Here is a 17,135-nt window from a genome sequence, read left to right as displayed (position 1 = left end):
CCGCGTTTATGCTCCACTCGAGCCTCCTCCCGTCTTTCCTCATCTAAATCTATCAGCATAACCCTCTATTCCCTCCTCCCTCATATGCTTATCTAATCACCCCTTAAATGCATCTATACTATTTGCCTCAACCACTCCCTGTGATAGCAAGTTCCATTTTCTCACCACTCCCTGAGTAAGGAAGTTTCTTCTGAATTCCTTACTTGATTCTTGGTGACAATCTCGTATTGATGACCTCTAGCTTTGCTCTTCCCCACAAGTGGAAACATTCTCTCTGAATCCACTGTTTCAAAATTTTTTATAGTACCATGTATACTAAACTGTGTACCTGTATATACTATGAATGTAATTTATATCAACATCCTGTAACCACTGAATAATTGTAATTAAATCATCACTTTCTGTGGTCAGGAGGACTCCCTAAAACCTTTCCACCATCTAAAAGGCACCAGTCAGGAGTGTGATGGAATACTCACCACTTGCCTGGATGAGTGCAGCTCCAACAACACTCAAGAAGCTCGACACCATCCAGGACAAAGCAGCCTGCTTGATTGGCACCCCATCCACTACCTTCAACATTCACTCCCCCCACCACCAGTACACGTGGCTGCAGTGTGTACCATCTACAAGATGCACCTCGCCTAGGCTTCTTCGGCAGCATCTCCCAAATCCGTGACCACTACCACCTAGAAGGACAAGGGAAGCAGGCGCATGGGAGCACCATCACCTGCAAGTTCCCCTCCGAGTCACACATCCTCCTGACTTTGGAAATATATCGTTGTTCCTTCATCTTCGCTGGGTCAAAGTCCTGGAGCTCCCTCCCTAACAGCACTGTGGGAGTATCTTCACCACATGGACTAAAGCAGTTTAAGAAGGCAGCTCACCACCACCTTTTCAAGGTCAATTAGGGATGGGCAATAAATGCTGGCATTGCCAGCAATGTCCACATCACAGGAACATATATATTTTTTAAAAATTTACTGAGATTCACTCATTTGCAATTGACTTAGTTTTTTTGTAGCACTGCCATTGTTTCTGATGTATCTACTAAAATTGCAACGTTGCAGGTTCCAAAAGGCAATGTAACTGAACTAGATGCTTCAGACAAAGCCGCTGAATTCCGCAGGTAAGGATTAATGCTGCAACCTGTGTGACGTAAATTGATCTCTGAGAGTGAATTATTTGAGGGAAGCATAAATTCCATCTGTTCCTGTTTCACTAGTTAGAACATTTTCTTAAGGTTGTGATTTCATAGTGCGTACCCTGATTCTCACCATTGCTAATTTTAAGGTCACTGTGTTTGGATGAAATAATGGGATGTGATCTTGAAACTCCAGTGAAAATGTTATCTTAAAAAAAAATTGAATTATGTTGAAGTGAAAACCGAAATTTCAGCCACCAAAAATGCAGGTTTTCTATCTGTTAACGGACAGAACATGATTCTCAAGACGCCAGTAAATAATCTTGTAATCTCCAGTAATATAAATTTAATTTGACTTAATCGGTAATTGTAAACTAGTGGCCCTGGTTAATTCGCCAATGTATATATTAAAGATATCTCAACTATGTGACTCTTCACACCTGCAAATTCAGGCAACTCTGATCTAGTTGCACCGATATTACTATTTGCTGAATTGTCATGTTTGCAGTTTGTGAGCCTGGAGGTTTGGAAAGGGTTGTTCCCAGTGCCTTTTCCAAGGTATGATTGCATCGGAAATTTGAGATATATGCCAACTAATATGATTAAACTCTATAAATGAGAATCCATGGTATGCACCTTAGTAGCCCATGAAGACCAGAAGATTGGGCCCTTCGTTATTAAGAAAGAAAGAACTTGCATTTATATAGAGCCTTTCACGCCCTCGAGACGTCCCAAAATGCTTTACAGCCGATGAAGTACATTTGAACTGTCGTCACTGTTGTAATGTGGGAAATGTGGCAGCCAATCTGCGCACAGCAAGCTCCCACAAACAGCAAGGTGATAATGACCAGATAATCAGTTTTAGTGATGTTGGTTGAGGGCTAAATATAGGCCCAGGACACCAGCGATAACTCTCCTGCTCCTCTTCGAAATAGTGCAATGGATCTTTTACATCTTATTATCCTGCTGTAAACTCTTTTCTTCCCCAGCTTCCTATGCTCTCCTCTCCAAGCACTGACCCACGCTGAGATCCGATTTCACTGATGCCCAGCTACCCACTGGTTCTGTGTCCATGTGACCATTTTCCATATGTCGGCCGAGGGTCAGCAACTTAGCTGTCTTTAAGCTCAGTGGTGCTAAATATCCTACTTGTCAATATGAAATTAGGATCTTGCAGAGACACCGTTGGTGGTATTTCTCCAGCAATTTGAGGTGTCTACATGGTCCGATCATCGGCGAGAGCATGCAGAAACCAAGCACAGGCAGCGGAAAGAGCGTGCGGCAAACCTGTCCCACCCACCCTTTCCCTCAATGACTCTCTGTCCCACCTGTGACAGGGACTGTGGTTCTCGTATTGAACTGTTCAGCCACCCAAGGACTCATTTTTAGAGTGGAAGCAAGTCTTCCTCGATTCCGAGGAACTGCCTATGATGATGATGCTGTTAGCAGTAAGATGCAGAATGTATATTTCAGTGGTTCTGGTGATATAGGAACAGGAATAGACAATATATCATGCATTATACGTTGGATCACACTTTCCATCTACAGTCTACTCAATTTGAAGCTGGGTTTTTTTGCACCCTAAGAATTTAATTATTCAATAATTTGAACTAACCAATGGAAATAACATAGCAACATGTTTTTTAGTGCTAACGTTGAATTGATCAGATACTTTGAATTCAGTGGAATTGATGATCCTATTTTAATCAGTGTGTATTTTCTTAATGAATGAAGCATACTATGTGGGTTTTGGAGTAGATTTTGGAATTGTGAAATTTGATAGTGAATAAAATGCTAGATTGATACTAAAAAGTGGCAAATTATATCTAACATTTTCCAATTTATTTGGTATTGAGTTCTGCAGTTAAAAAATGGATTTCAAAAATATAAACAGTTTTAAAAAAAAAAAAAAAATTCCTCTATTAATGTTTTGCAGCCAGCAAGAGAAATTTGTCGACTTGAGTTTTTCCACCATCTCCAGCACCGGTCCAAACAGTGCAATAATTCACTACAGGTAACAAATGCATGGATTGAGTAATTGTGATGTTGCACTGGCTACATTAATGCTGAAAGGTAAACATGTTCAAAACCAAGGGGTTCTGTTTTAGGATTAATGGAAGCATTCTTTTCAAAGCCAGATGCTTAACGGAGTCCTGAGGGGATCTGTGAATGGTGATTAAAATAGTTCATATTTCTTTGTTCAAGAAACAGGACACTGCAACAAATACTGATGGCAAAAATAATGGAATAAAATAATTTTGAAAGGGCGATGATAGATGTGCTTTAGCCCAATGGCTGTTGCCATGGAAATCCTGAACAATTGATCAGATAGTGAGCTAGCGTGTTTTTGCCGGAGATGCGGTAATATAATTTATCAATACAAAAACTGTCTTGCTTTAGAAATGAAAATGTTGCTGTAGTTTATAACAAAATAGATGGCTCATCCTCCAGTGATTTAAACCAGAAATTAAAAGGCGCTCTGTTGACGCTTGTCGACAGACGCTTTGTCACAGACTATAGGGTAACAGGATTGTGTTCAGCTGAGGGTTCAGTTGATGCTCAAGAATAAGTTGTTCTGTTTTATGACCTTTCTTAGTGTTCATCTGGGTCTCTCATCGGTGTACTATGCTGTGAATTGGGAGAGTTTGGGTTAGATTGTCCGTGTCAATTAGGGCTGATGTTATGTCGGCAAATACAGCAGCCAATTTTCCCGTAGCAAATTACCACCAACAACAAATAAGATGAAAGACCAGATCACCTGTATTTTTTTTTTGGTCGTCAGTGTTTGGGAGTGGAATATTAGCCAGGGCACTGGGAGAACTCCCTGTTCTTCTCAATAGTGTGGTGGGATCTTTTATATCCACCTGAACTGCTGGAAGAGTTCGATGTCTCATGTTGGCAACTTGGTAGCATTTTGTTGTCACTCCAAGCAGATTGTACTGGACTTTAGCGAAAGCAGCCTTTCCCATTGACTCCCTGCTCCCCTGAAGAGAAACTCTTCCAAGGGTACAATTCATGGCTATTGGAATTCTGCCGCCTGGTCATTTGACCATTGTTCATGTGTGAATGTCAGCAGGCATTTCGACAATGTAGTGCTTCACATCTGATCCTTATCCCATACTCACCCAGTGTCTACACATTAGTAGCAATCAAGATTGGGAAATAGAAAATAAGAAACAAAAGAAATAGGAGCAGGAGCAGACCATTGGACCCTCGAGCCTGCTCCGCCATTTAATAAGATCAAGGCTGATCTGATCTTGGGCTCAGCTCCACTTCCCTGCCCGCTCTCCATAACCCTTCACTCCCTTATCGTTCAAAAATCTCTCTATCTCCACCTTAAATATATTCAATGATCCAGCCTCCACAGCTCTCAGGGGCAGCGAAGTCCACAGATTCACAAAATAAATTTTTCCTCATCTCCGTTCTAAATGGGCAACCCCTTATTCTTAAACTATGCCCCTTAGTTCTAGATTCCCCCACGAGTGGAAACATCCTCTCTGCATCTACCCTGTCGAGCCCCCTCAGTATCTTTTATGTTTCAGTAAGATCACCTCTTATTCTTCTAAACTCCAATGAGTATAAATCCATTGAGGTTTAGAAGAATGAGAGGTGATCTTATTGACACACACAAGATACTGTGACTCTTTTCTTGCCCCCTCCAGCTCAGAGGTATTGATGCCAATTATCCAATTATAACTCTCCGATTGAGATCAGTAAATTCAGCAGAGTTGGGATCAAAAGTGGGGCTTTCTGGGTCTGTGGGACTCAGTATCACAGTGAGCTGTGTTTATCAACTTGACCACTGCACTTCCCAATGCATCATTATTACATTTATAAGCAAACATTTTGTAGTGATGAGAGTTAGGGAAGGGCATTAAGGGATATGGAATGAACAGCTGACTCCTGTTCCTAGTGCAGGGAAATTCTGTATCCAGTATACATAATAACATATGTGTACTTGGAGATTGTTTACATTTCAAACTTGTTTTGTCATTTTTAGGCCCACCCCGGCTACAAACCGAACTTTATCAGTGAATGAAATCTACCTTTTGGATTCTGGTGCCCAGTACAGGTATGACATTGCATTAAATTAACTTGCATAAAGGCTGCCCTATTTTTTTTTTTTAAAAAGCAAAAATTATTTGAGGTTATATGCATGTTAATAGTTATTTCCTAGGGGGAGAAGAGAGACAGGCTTGCATTTCTATAGCACCTTTATCGTGTCATTGAGAAACATCTCCAAGTGTGTCACACAAATAACTTTTAAAATGCACTGTTTGGTAGACAAGTCAATTTGTGCACAGCAAGACTGATCAGTTAATCTGTTCTGGTTGAAGTGGTAATGTTGGCCAGGACCCCAAGAGAACTGCCTGCTTTTCTTCAAATGGTGTCATGGGATATTTAACATCCACCTGCACAGGCGGATGGTGCCTTGATTTGAAGACTCGACGCCTACAATCATGGACCGCTCTCTTATTGCTGCACGGGAGTAATATCTTGGTTGATGTGCTAAATTCCCTGAGTGAGATTTGAATTCATGGATTTTGATTGAGTGTGAGAGTGCTTCCAATTGACGGTGAAGAATTAGAGCTGGAAACTATGGAAATCTGGAAGGGCGGGTGTTCATATTTACAGTGAGGTGGAGAATCGCGTTGGTTCTTGCCGCCTTTCGGTGGGCCTCCTTTGGCTGGCTATAGTCAATAACGTAAACATGTCTGGTTCCTTTTGCTGGGTGGCATTGCCGACCCATGAAAATGTGGACCGACAGTTCTGCCGATGGGGTGAGGGAACCAATTTTAACAATGTATATTTCGGCGGAGGCTCCTGGTTTTTCATTGATTGTGGGGCTCTGTATAAAGGGTGCGTTCAGTGAAAACGGCTTAACCACTTTGAATGTAAAAGCAGCCGAATTGCACACGGACAATGTCAAGATGTCGGCTTCACTACTTGGGTGTGCTCTATTGACATGCATAACCTTAACAACAACTTGTATTTATATAGCACCTTTAACGTAGTGAAACGTTCCAAGGTGCTTCACAGGAGTATTATGTGATAAAAAATTTGACGCCAAGCTGCTTAAGCAGAAATTAGCGCAGGTGACCGAAAGCTTGGTCAAAGAGGCATGTTTTAAGGAGCGTCTTGAGGGAGGAAAAAGAAGTAGAGAGGCAGAGAGATTTAGGCAGGGAGCTCCAGAGCTTGGGGCCTAGGCAACAGAAGGCACGGCCACCAATGGTTGAGCGATTATAATCAGGGATGCTCAGAAGGGCAGAATTAGAGGAACGCAGACTTCTCGTGGGATGGGGGGGCAGTTGTGGGGCTGGAGGAGATTAGAGATAGGGAGGGGTGAGGCTATGGAGGGATTCGAAAATAAGGATGAGAATTTTAAGTGAAGTCTCCTTCACTCTTTGAAAGAGGTTTTAGCCTCCGCATACAAGCTCTTTCTTGCCACTCCCTCACTTCTCTTCTGATCTGACATGTTGGGGAGCCATTTTACTGTTTTTGATATTTAGCACTCCTGCTGTTGTTTGGGGTTTTCCTGTTGTTGCCTCCTGTGAAATAAATAAAGACAGGACCCCGAATGTGGTTTTCATGAACAGTGATAAAGTCCCTTGGTCTTTCAGTCCCATGACAATCTGTGTATGCAGTCTGAGCGTTTGGTAGCACTCTGGCCTCTGAGTCAGAAGATTGTGGGTTTAAGCCCCACGAGCACATAATCTCGTACTGAAGCTGCACTGCTGGAGGTGCCACCTTTCGGATGAGATGTTAAACCTAGTCCCTGTCTGCCCTCTAAGATGGACATAAAAGATTCCATGGCCTTATTTCGAAGAAGAGCAGGGACGTTCTCCCTGGTGTTCTAGCCAACATTTGTCCTTCAAACCAACATCGGTAAAACAGATTATCTGGTCATTTACCTTATTCCTGTTTGTGGGAGCTTGCTGTACACTAATTGGCTGCCACGTTTCCTACATTACAACAGTGACTACACTTCACAAGTGCTTCATTGGCTGTAAAGCGCTTTGTGTCTTCTTGAGGTTGTGAAAGGCATTGTATAGGTGCCAGCTTGATCTTTCATTCTTTAAAATAATATGGAGATCAGTATTTAAGGTTATCCACTATTGCAGGATCTTGCAGCTTTAATGCAGCCACTTTTAATTGTAAATGCAAGTGAAGCATTTGGTTCCCTGTTTCATGATGTTTACATTTCCACTTCTTCATAAAAATGTAAGCTGCTGTTTGTGCTTCAACTAGGGATGGAACGACAGATGTCACACGCACAATGCATTTTGGTACTCCCACTGAGTATGAGAAGGTATGTTACCCTGTTTGTGAGCACCAATCTAACATTGACCAGTTAATAGTGCAAGCAACTGCTACAGATACCAGAACTGCGAGATTATACCTATCGGGAAAGGATGAACAGGCTGGGTCTCTGTTATCTTGAAAGGAGAAAGCTGAAGGGTGATCTTATAGAGGTCTTTAAAATCATGAAAGGTTTTGATAGAGTTTATACAGAGTGCATTTTTCCACTTGTGGGGAAGAGCAAAAGTAGAAGCGCATCAATATAAGATAGTCACCAAGAAATCAAACTGGGAATTCAGAATTAACTTCTTTACCCAGAGAGTGGTGAGAATGTGGAACTCACTACTACAGGTTGTAGTTGAGGCGAATAGTATAGATGCATTTCATCATCATAGGCAGTCCCTCGGAATCGAGGAAGACTTGCTTCCACTCTTAACATGAGTTCTTAGGTGGCTGTACAGTCCAATACGAGAACCACAGTCTCTGTCACGGGTGGGACAGATAGTCGTGGAGGGAAGGGGTGGGTGGGGAGTCTGGTTTGCCGCACACTCCTTCCGCTGTCTGCGCTTGATTTCTGTATGCTCTCGGCGATGAGACTCGAGGTGCTCAGCGCGCTCACGGATGCACTTCCTCCACTTAGGGTGGTCTTTGGCCAGGGATGCATTTAAGGGAAGCTAGATAAGCATATGAGGGAGAAGGGAATAGAGGGTTGTGCTGATAGAGTTAGATGGGGAAGGATGGGGGAAGACGTGTGTGGAGCATAAACCGGATGTGCCGAATGACCTGTTTCGGTGCTGTATGGTCTTTGTGGTTCTATGTGAAGTTATTTTTTTAACCTCGATGAAGTGATGGCGCCTCTGTCCTCTGTGGGGTGTTCCTCATGCCGTGACATTAAGGAGAGTTCCTAATTAGTGTTATCTTTTTTTTGGACAATTGAGTAAGTAGCCTTTTCTTTGGAGAGCATTAGATAGAAGGTTTCTTTACTAATGTCAGTGACCTGGTTAACGAGCAACTTATCTGCATGCCTGGATCTCCAGTCAGCTGGTTGGCAGAGGGGTATCAGAGCTTGCACAGGCTTACATTGGTGATTAGGTGACTGAAGTAAGGCAGATTCCCACAAGTACCTATCCTCAATTGCAAGAGTGAAGCTTACTTAGTTCATCACTGTCTTAAGTTAGACATGGCCTTGAATTCACTCCTTGGTCTCTGGTGTTTCGCACGGGTTTTGTGACCATCAGTGTCAAGCCTGATGATGTTCAGAAAGCCGAATGGAGTTCACAAGAAGTCACAGACAAACACCTTGTGAAAGACACGAGGCAGAAGATCCCTGGCTTCGATCTTCCACGAAGCTTATGGGCAACACTAAACCGTGGCAGGTGCGGATACTTGATGGACAAATGGAGAATGAAAAGCTCCCTAGTCTGCTGCTGGTCACCTAGACAGAACATAGATCGACTCAATGCCCGATTCCAAAATACGAAGGAGGTATCACAGCGATACACCCTGATGCAATTATCTGGGTAAACCCCCGAAATGTAAAATTATAGTTGTTGCTTTACATCTACATCAGCTATTTGAAAGCCTGAGAGGATCAATAATTATCATTGCATCAGTTTTGGGGATATATAACGCCTGGCTGGTTAGAGGACATTCCGTATCCAGTATGTAATACCGTCAAATTCATGTGATTATTTCTTAAAAAGTAAAACATTCAGAACTTCACACCAACAATGAAATACGTTTGCAGTGAGATATACTTTATCTGCTCTTACATGTGCCCTCTGTTATCCTCAGGAGTGCTTCACTTATGTGTTGAAGGGACATATCTGTCTGGGTTCAGCAGTTTTCCCAAGTGGTACCAAAGGTAAGATAGTTTGATGACAGTTTTTCAATAACATCATGGCTGATCTTAGACCTCAACTTCGTGTCAGCCAGTGGCTCAGTGGGTAGCACCCTTGCCTCTGAGTCAGAAGGTTGTGGGTTCAAGTCCCACTCCAGGGGCCTGAGCACAAAAATATGGGCTGGCACTCCAGTGCAGTGCTGAGGGAGTGCTGCACTGTCGGAGGTGCCGTCTTTCAGATGAGACGTTAAATCGAGGCCCCGTCTGCCCTCTCAGGAGGATATAAAAGATGCCATGGCACTATTTTGAAGAAGAGCAGGCGAGTTATTCCTAGTGCCTTAGCCAATATTTATCTCTCATTCAACATAACAAAAACATTATCTGGTCATTATCACATTGCTGCTTGTGGGAGCTTGCTGTGCGCAAGTTGGCTGCTGCTTTTCCTATATTGCAACAGTAACTGCACTTCAAAAAGTATTCATTGGCTGTAAAGCGCTTTGGGACATCCGGTGGTCGTATAAGGCACTATAGAATTGCAATTCTTTTTTTTAAACTCCACTTTCCTGCCTGATCCCATATCGGTTAGAATTCAAAATTCTATCTCTCTCAGCCTTGAATATACTCAACTACTCGGCATCCGCAGCCCTCTGGGGCAGAGAATTCCAGAGGTTCCAAGCCCTCTGAGTGAAGAAATTCCTCCTCATCTCAATCTTAAGAGCCCAACCCTTATCCTGATACTGTGCCCCCTAGTTCTAGACTCTCCAGCCAGGGGAAACAACCTCTCAGCATCGACCCTGTCAACCCCTCTCAGAATGTTGTATGTTTCAATGAAATCACCTCTCATTCTTCTAAACCCCAGAGAGTTATAGGCCCAATCTACTCAATCTCTCCTCATAGGACAACCCCCTCATCCCAGAGATCAATCGAGTGAAATTTTGTTGCATTGCCCATGAGGCAAGTACATCGTTCCTCAGATAAGGAGACCAAAACTGTGCACAGTACTCCAGATGTGGTCTCACCAAAGCCCCTGAACAATTGTAGCAAGACTTCCTTACTCTTGTACTCCAACCTCCTTGCAATAAAGGCCAACATGCTGTTTGCCTTCCTAATTGCTTGATGTACCTGCATGCTAAATCCATGTTTCCTGTACCTAGACACCTAAATTTCTCTGAACACCAACTTTCAATAGTTTCTCACCATTTAAAAAATATTCTGATTTCCTATTCTTCCCACCAAAGTGAATAAGCTCAGATTTCTCCACGATATACTCCATCTGTCACCTTACTGCCCACTCATTTAACCTGTCGATACCCCTATTTGGGCTCTCTATGCCCTCCTCACAGCTTGCTTTCCTACTTAACTTTGTATTGTCAGCAAACTTAGATACATTACACTCGGTCCCTTCTGATTGTTGCGGCACCCCACTAGTTACAGTCTTCCAACCTGAAAATGACTCTCTATCCCTACTCTCTGTTTTCTGCCCGTTAGGTAATTCTCTATCCCTGCAAATATATTACCCCCAACCCCCTGAGCCCTTATCTTGCGTAACAACTTTTATGTGGCACTTTATCCAATGCCTTCTGGAAATCCAAATATACTACATCCACTGGTTCCCCTTTATCTATCATTTGCTACCTTTCAATCCTCTGAGACCATTCCAGAATCTAAGGAATTTTGGAAGATCGCAACGAACGCACCCATTATCTCTGCAGCCACCTCTTTTAGAACGCTAGGATATAGGCCATCTGGTCATGGGGATTTGTCAGCTTTTATTCCCATTAGTTTCTCAAATACTTTTTCTCTACTGATATTAATTACTTTAAGTTCCTCACTCTCAGCCCTTTGGTTCCGCACTATTTTTGATATGCTTTTTGTGTCTTTTACTGTGAAGACAGATTTCAAATGTGTTTAACCTCTGCCATTTCCTTGTTCCCCAATATAATTTCTGTTCTCTCAGCCTCTAAGGGACCAATGCTTACTTTTGCTACTCTCTTCCTTTTTATATACTTGTAGAAGCTCTTACAATCTGTTTTTATATTTCTTGCTAGTTTACTCTCGTATTCTTTTTTTCTCCCCTTTTATCAATGTTTTAGTCATCTTTTGCTGTTTTCAAAAGCCCTCCCAATCCTCAGGCTTATGACTATTCTTCACAACATTATAAGCTGCTTCTTTTAATCTAATAATACTTTAGTTAGCCACAGATGGATCACTTATCCAGTGGAGTTTTTATTTCTATTTTATTCATCATCAGTCATAGGTGGTCCCTCGAAACGAGGATGATTTGCTTCCATGCCAAAAAAGGATGAGTTCACAGGTGTTTCAGTGAAGGACCTGAACTACATCCTGAAGGATGAAAGATGCCTGTGCGTGGATTTTTTTAACGTGTGGTGACCGTTGCTCATTATTAGGGTAGTGTGTGAAGGCAGGGTTTGTGTGGAGACCAGTAGTGCAGTGTTAGTTTAAACGTTATTCAGGAGCATTTTTTAAAATGAAACCAAGAAATTGGTGAACCTTAAAAAATCATCGACCTAACTGAGCAAGCAGTGGGATTTTAACTTGAATTTGCTTGAACTAAGCTTTGGCTCATCAAACACTGTTCGGATTTAAACGCTGGAAATAGATTTTCTTTTTTTCAAAAAAATATTTATCGCCTTAACTGAGGATAAATCAATGGGGTAGGGAAGAGCTGTCCATAGCTTATAAAAGTTCAGGTGCAACTGGGAAGCAATATACTGATATTCATCATAGGCAGTCCCTCGAAATCGAGGAAGACTTGCTTCCACTCTAAAATTGAGTTCTCGGGTGACTGTACAGTCCAATACGGGAATTACAGTTTCTGTCACAGGTGGGACAGACAGTGGTTGAAGGAAAGGGTGGATGGGGAGTCTGGTTTGCTGCATGTTCCTTCCGCTGCCTGCGCTTGTTTTCTGCGTGCTCTTGGCAACAAGACTCGAGGTGCTCAGCGCCCTCCCAGATGCTCTTCCCAACTTAGGGCGGACTTTGGCCAGGGACTCCCAAGTGTTGGTGGGGATGTTGCACTTCATGAAGGAGACTTTGAGGGTATCCCTGAAATGTTTCCTCTGCCCACCTGGGGCTCGCTTGCCGTGTAGGAGTTCCGAGTAGAGCGCTTGCTTTGGGAGTCTTGTGTTGGGCATGTAGATGATGTGGCCCACCCAACAGAGCTGGTCGAGTGTGGTCAGTGCTTTGATGCTGGGGATGTTGGCCTGATCACGAACATTGATGTTGGTGCGTCTGTCCTCCCAGGGGATTTGCAGGATCTTGCGGAGACAACGTTGGTGGTATTTCTCCAGCGCTTTGATGTATATGGTATACTGAATATGGTCCACGTCCACGACGACGAGGTCCAACACTGCCTTCAGTGTGCCAGCGCAGCCTTTGGTCACTTGAGGAAGAGAGTGTTTGAAGACCAGATCCTCAAATCTGGCACCAAACTTATGGTCTACAGGGCTGTGCTGGTACCCGCCCTCCTGTATGGTTCAGATGTGGACCATATACAGTAGACACTGATATTACTGGCACTAGAGAAGGTGCAAAACATTTTCACAAGGATGGTACCAGAACTGAAAGGCTATAGCTATTTAGGAAAGAGAAGGCTGAGTGGTAACCAAAAAGAGTTCTTTAAAATTACACTTGTGGGGGAGTCCAAAACTAGGGATCATAAATATAAGATAGTCATTAATAAATCCAATAGGGAATTCAGGTGAATTGTTTACCCAGAGAGTGGTTAGAATGTGGAACTCGCTACCACAAGTAGTTGTTAAGGCGAATAACAAAGATACATTTAAGGAAAAGCTAGATAAGTACACGAGGGAGAAAGAAATAGAAGGGTATGTTGATGGGGTTAGATGAAGTAAGATGCGAGGAGGTTCATGTGGAGCATAAACACTAGCATAGACCAGTTGGGCTGAATGGCCTATTTCTGTGCGGTAAATTCTATATACTTTACCATGGGGAGTTTTTTTTTCCAACTTGGCTGAAGGTGGAAAGTGCAACAGCCTTTAATGTAGAATAATGTTCCAAGTAGCTTCGCGGGCAGAAAAAGAGCCAATACTGATTCTTTGTGGGACATTTAGAAGGGATGCTCCAAAAATTGGTCCAAGAGATGTATTTGGAGAAAGCTTTTGCCTTATGGCCTGCTAGTGTGTCTGGAACATTTCCACTTGTGATTTTAACCAGTTCCTCCTCCCATTGTCCACAAGAATGTTTTTATTACTCAACCTTGCAATGAATTCCGGTTGTATTTATTTGCCTGTGGAGCTTGGTGTATATTGCTGTATTTTAGAGCTTGGTGTATATTGCTGTATTTTAGAGCTTTGGTGTATATTGCTGTAGTGTGAAGCTTAGTGTATGGTGCTGTAGTGTGGAGCTTGATGTATATTACTGTAGTGGAGCTTGGTGGATATTACCGTAGGCAGTGGAGCTTGGTGTATATTGCTGTAGTTCAGTGGAGCTTGGTGTATATTGCTATAGTACAGTGGAGCTTGGTGTATATTGCTGTAGTGTGAAGCTTAGTGTATGGTGCTGTAGTGTGGAGCTTGATATATATTACTGTAGTGGAGCTTGGTGGATATTACCGTAGGCAGTGGAGCTTGGTGTATATTGCTGTAGTACAGTGGAGCTTGGTGTATATTGCTGTAGTGCAGTGGAGCACTGGACTTGGAGGTGTTACACTTTCACCCTTGCTCCAAATCTAATTCGGATCAGATACACATTTTCTCACTCTTCCTATGTTCGTGCCATCTCCAGTCCGAGCAGGACCAGAGTTTAAAAACTGCCTCAGTCTTTTCTACACTCGGGCCTCAGCACATCAACTGGGGCGACATTGTGGGAAGACTAGAGAAGCTGGGATTGTTCTCCTTCGAGTAGAGAAGGTTAAAGGGAGATTTAATAGAGATGTTCAAAACTCATGAAGGGTTTTGATGGAGTACAGAATCATAGAATGGTTACAGCACAGAAGGAGGCCATTTGGCCCGTCGAGCCCATGCCGGCTCTCTGCAGGAGCACTTGAGCTAATCCCACTTCCCCGTCCTTTCCCTGTAACCTTGCAAATTTTTTCCTTTCAGGTACTTATCTAATTCTCTCTCGAAAGCCATGATTGAATCTGCCTCCACCACGTTTTCAGGCAGTGTATTCCAGATCATAGTCACACTCTGCGTTTTAAAATATTATTTTTCTTATGTCGCCTTTGGTTCTTCTGCCAATCAACTTAAATCTGTGTCCTCTGGTTCTTGATCCTTCTGCCAATGGGGAACGGCTTCTTCCTTCCAGACCCCTCAGGATTTTGAACACCTCTATCAAATCTCCTTTCAATCTTCTCTGCTCTAAGGAGAACAACCCCAGCTTCTCCAGTCTGTCCACACAACTGAAGTCCCTCATCCCTGAAATCATTCTTGTAAATCTTTTCTGCACCCTCTCCAAGGCCTTCCTAAAGTGTGGTGCCCAGAATTGGGCACACTACTCCAGTTGTGGCCAAACCAGTGTTGTATAGGTTCAGCATAATTTCCACGCTTTTGTACTCTATCCCTCTATTCATGAAGCCCAGAGCCCCGTAAGCTTTTTTAACTGCTTTCTCAACCTGCCCTGCCACCTTCAATGATTTGTGCACATATACACCCCAGGTCTCACAATCCTACAGGGGGTGTAAGAGCTATCATTTAGTTTATATTTCCCTTCCTCTTATTCTTTCTACTAAAATGTATCACTTCGCACTTTTCCACATTAAATTTCATCTACCACGTGTCCACCCATTCCATCAGCCTGTCTATGTCCTCTTGGAGTCTATCAGTACCCTCCTCACTGTTCACTGTACTTCCAAGTTTAGTGTCATCTACAAATTTTGATATTATGCCCTGTACACCCACATCCAAGTAGTTAATATATATCAAGAAAAGCAGTGGCCCTTGAACCGAGCCCTAGCAACGCTCCAGTTACATACTCGCCTGGTTCGAATCCTGCGGCATCTCAGAAGTGCTTTGTGAAGAAGCTCTGACAAAAGTCAGGCCCCACAAGTTTCCTTGCTTTGGCAGGGGGGGGGGAAGTGGTGGTCTCCTTCAGCACAGTAGGGGGTGTCTTTATGACACCACAGTATGTTCACTTCCGCTGTGCTCCTTCCTGCCAGGTCACCTCCTCGACTCTTTTGCAAGAGCCAGCCTTTGGGATCATGGCTTGGATTACCTCCATGGCACGGGACACGGAGTTGGGCATTTCCTGAATGTCCACGAAGGACCTTGCAGCATTAGTTACAAAACGTTCGCCGATGAGCCTCTTGAGGCTGGAATGATTCTGAGTGACGGTGAGTAAAGGTGATGTGCGGGTTGAAACGTGGTGTATCTGGTCAACAGGCGGGAACCTGGGAAAAAATGGCGGCTATGTTCCAAGATTGAGACAAGTCCACAGGGCCTGAGAATGGGGGGAAAGGTAACTTGTTCAGCAATGTCCTTCAAAATGGCTTCCTTTTGCAAGCAAACTCCAAAGCTGCTCGGTTGTGCAAAAACCACCCTCAACCATGTGCTATTTGTCAAAACTTGCCATGGGCAATGGATATAAACAATGTACTGCCATCTGTGTGCAGTTATGTGTTATGCTGTGACACTCTGAATTATATTTTCAGATAAAGTAAAGCAGCAAAACTCTGCGAACAATTGCAATACCGGTTTCCTATCACCAGATGTCAGTATACCCTACTTTTTGAATTGTCCATTACATATTAATCATGAAGTATGATGGACATCTAGGGAGTGAAATTCCTCCTGTCGATAGCTTTACGGATAAAAGTCTCCATGAGTTTAAAAAATGGGAATGCCCAGCAGAAGGAATTTTGTTGCTTCTCTTTGCACCCCCCACCCCTCCCAAGAAGGAAGCTTTATCCATCAGCAAAATGGTACAAATGTTTTGAGACGCAGGGCTGGCTGACTCTAAGCTTCTTCAACCAGTTCAGTATTTGACAGAAATGTCAGCAGTGGAGGGGTGAATGTGAGATCTTCTACCTCAATCAGGAGCTGATTAATCTAGCACATTTTTCATAGTCGCATTTGTGCTGCACAGGAGTCTGTGACATTACACTTTATTACCGAATTATGATGGGGACCATATACAGCCAGATTTAATCTTACCGTAAACAAACATCGGTTCCTATTCATTTAAGTAACGGGCTCCTGGTTTTGCAAAGCTTGTTCTCTACCACGAAAGGACACTAGCGCTTTAAGCATAGCATTAACTTTAAGAGCTGAAATGCTTCTCATTAGTTTAATGTAGACATGCACTTCTGGTGGCTGTTTCTAATATTGTTCACATTTTTAATGTTACTGTTGTTTGATCCAGGATATGTCCTGTCCAACAGTCTCCCTTGCCCAACACCACTAGGATTAATCTCATTGTCAGCTGTGGCTCAGTGGGTAGCACACTCGCCTCTGAGTCAGAAGGTTGTGGATTTAAGTCCCAATCCAGAGATTTGAGCACAAAGCTAGGCTGACATTCCAGTGCAATGCTGAGGGAGCGCTGCACTGTCGGTGATGCTGTCTTTTAGATGAGACGTTAAACCGAGTTCCCGCCTCAGGTGGACGTAAAAGATTCCATGGCACTACTTTGAAGAACAGGGGAGTTATCCCTGGTATCTGGGTCAATATTTATCCCTCAATCAAAATCATTAAAAAAAATAAACAGATTATCTGGTCATTATCACATTGCTGTTTGTGGAAGCTTGCTGTATGCAAATTGCCTGCTGTGTTTCCCACATTACAACAGTGACTACACTGGAAAAATATTTCATTGACTGTAAAGCTCTTTGGGACATTGTGAAAGGTGCTATATAATTGCAAGTCTTCCTTCTGTTGC

At 43.1% G+C, this 17,135-nt stretch overlaps 1 protein-coding gene across 3 annotated transcripts in view; it reads left to right on the top strand.

Moving 5' to 3' along the window:
• Window positions 1–17,135, top strand: part of xpnpep1 (X-prolyl aminopeptidase (aminopeptidase P) 1, soluble) — a 99,616-nt gene that overhangs the window by 67,372 nt on the left and 15,109 nt on the right. For all 3 annotated transcript variants that reach the window (XM_070874958.1, XM_070874960.1, XM_070874959.1), the window contains 6 exons: window positions 1,068–1,126; window positions 3,078–3,155; window positions 5,142–5,213; window positions 7,391–7,451; window positions 9,236–9,305; window positions 15,421–15,594. In XM_070874958.1, coding sequence (XP_070731059.1) covers window positions 1,068–1,126; window positions 3,078–3,155; window positions 5,142–5,213; window positions 7,391–7,451; window positions 9,236–9,305; window positions 15,421–15,594 — 514 coding nt within the window. The remainder of the gene's footprint in view (window positions 1–1,067; window positions 1,127–3,077; window positions 3,156–5,141; window positions 5,214–7,390; window positions 7,452–9,235; window positions 9,306–15,420; window positions 15,595–17,135) is intronic.

This window comes from Pristiophorus japonicus, chromosome 3 (assembly GCF_044704955.1).
Source record: "Pristiophorus japonicus isolate sPriJap1 chromosome 3, sPriJap1.hap1, whole genome shotgun sequence".
In the NCBI taxonomy this organism is placed as follows: Eukaryota; Metazoa; Chordata; class Chondrichthyes; family Pristiophoridae; genus Pristiophorus; species Pristiophorus japonicus.
The sequence above is the reverse complement of the archived record's forward strand: the minus strand, read 5'-3'. Positions and strand labels throughout refer to the sequence as shown.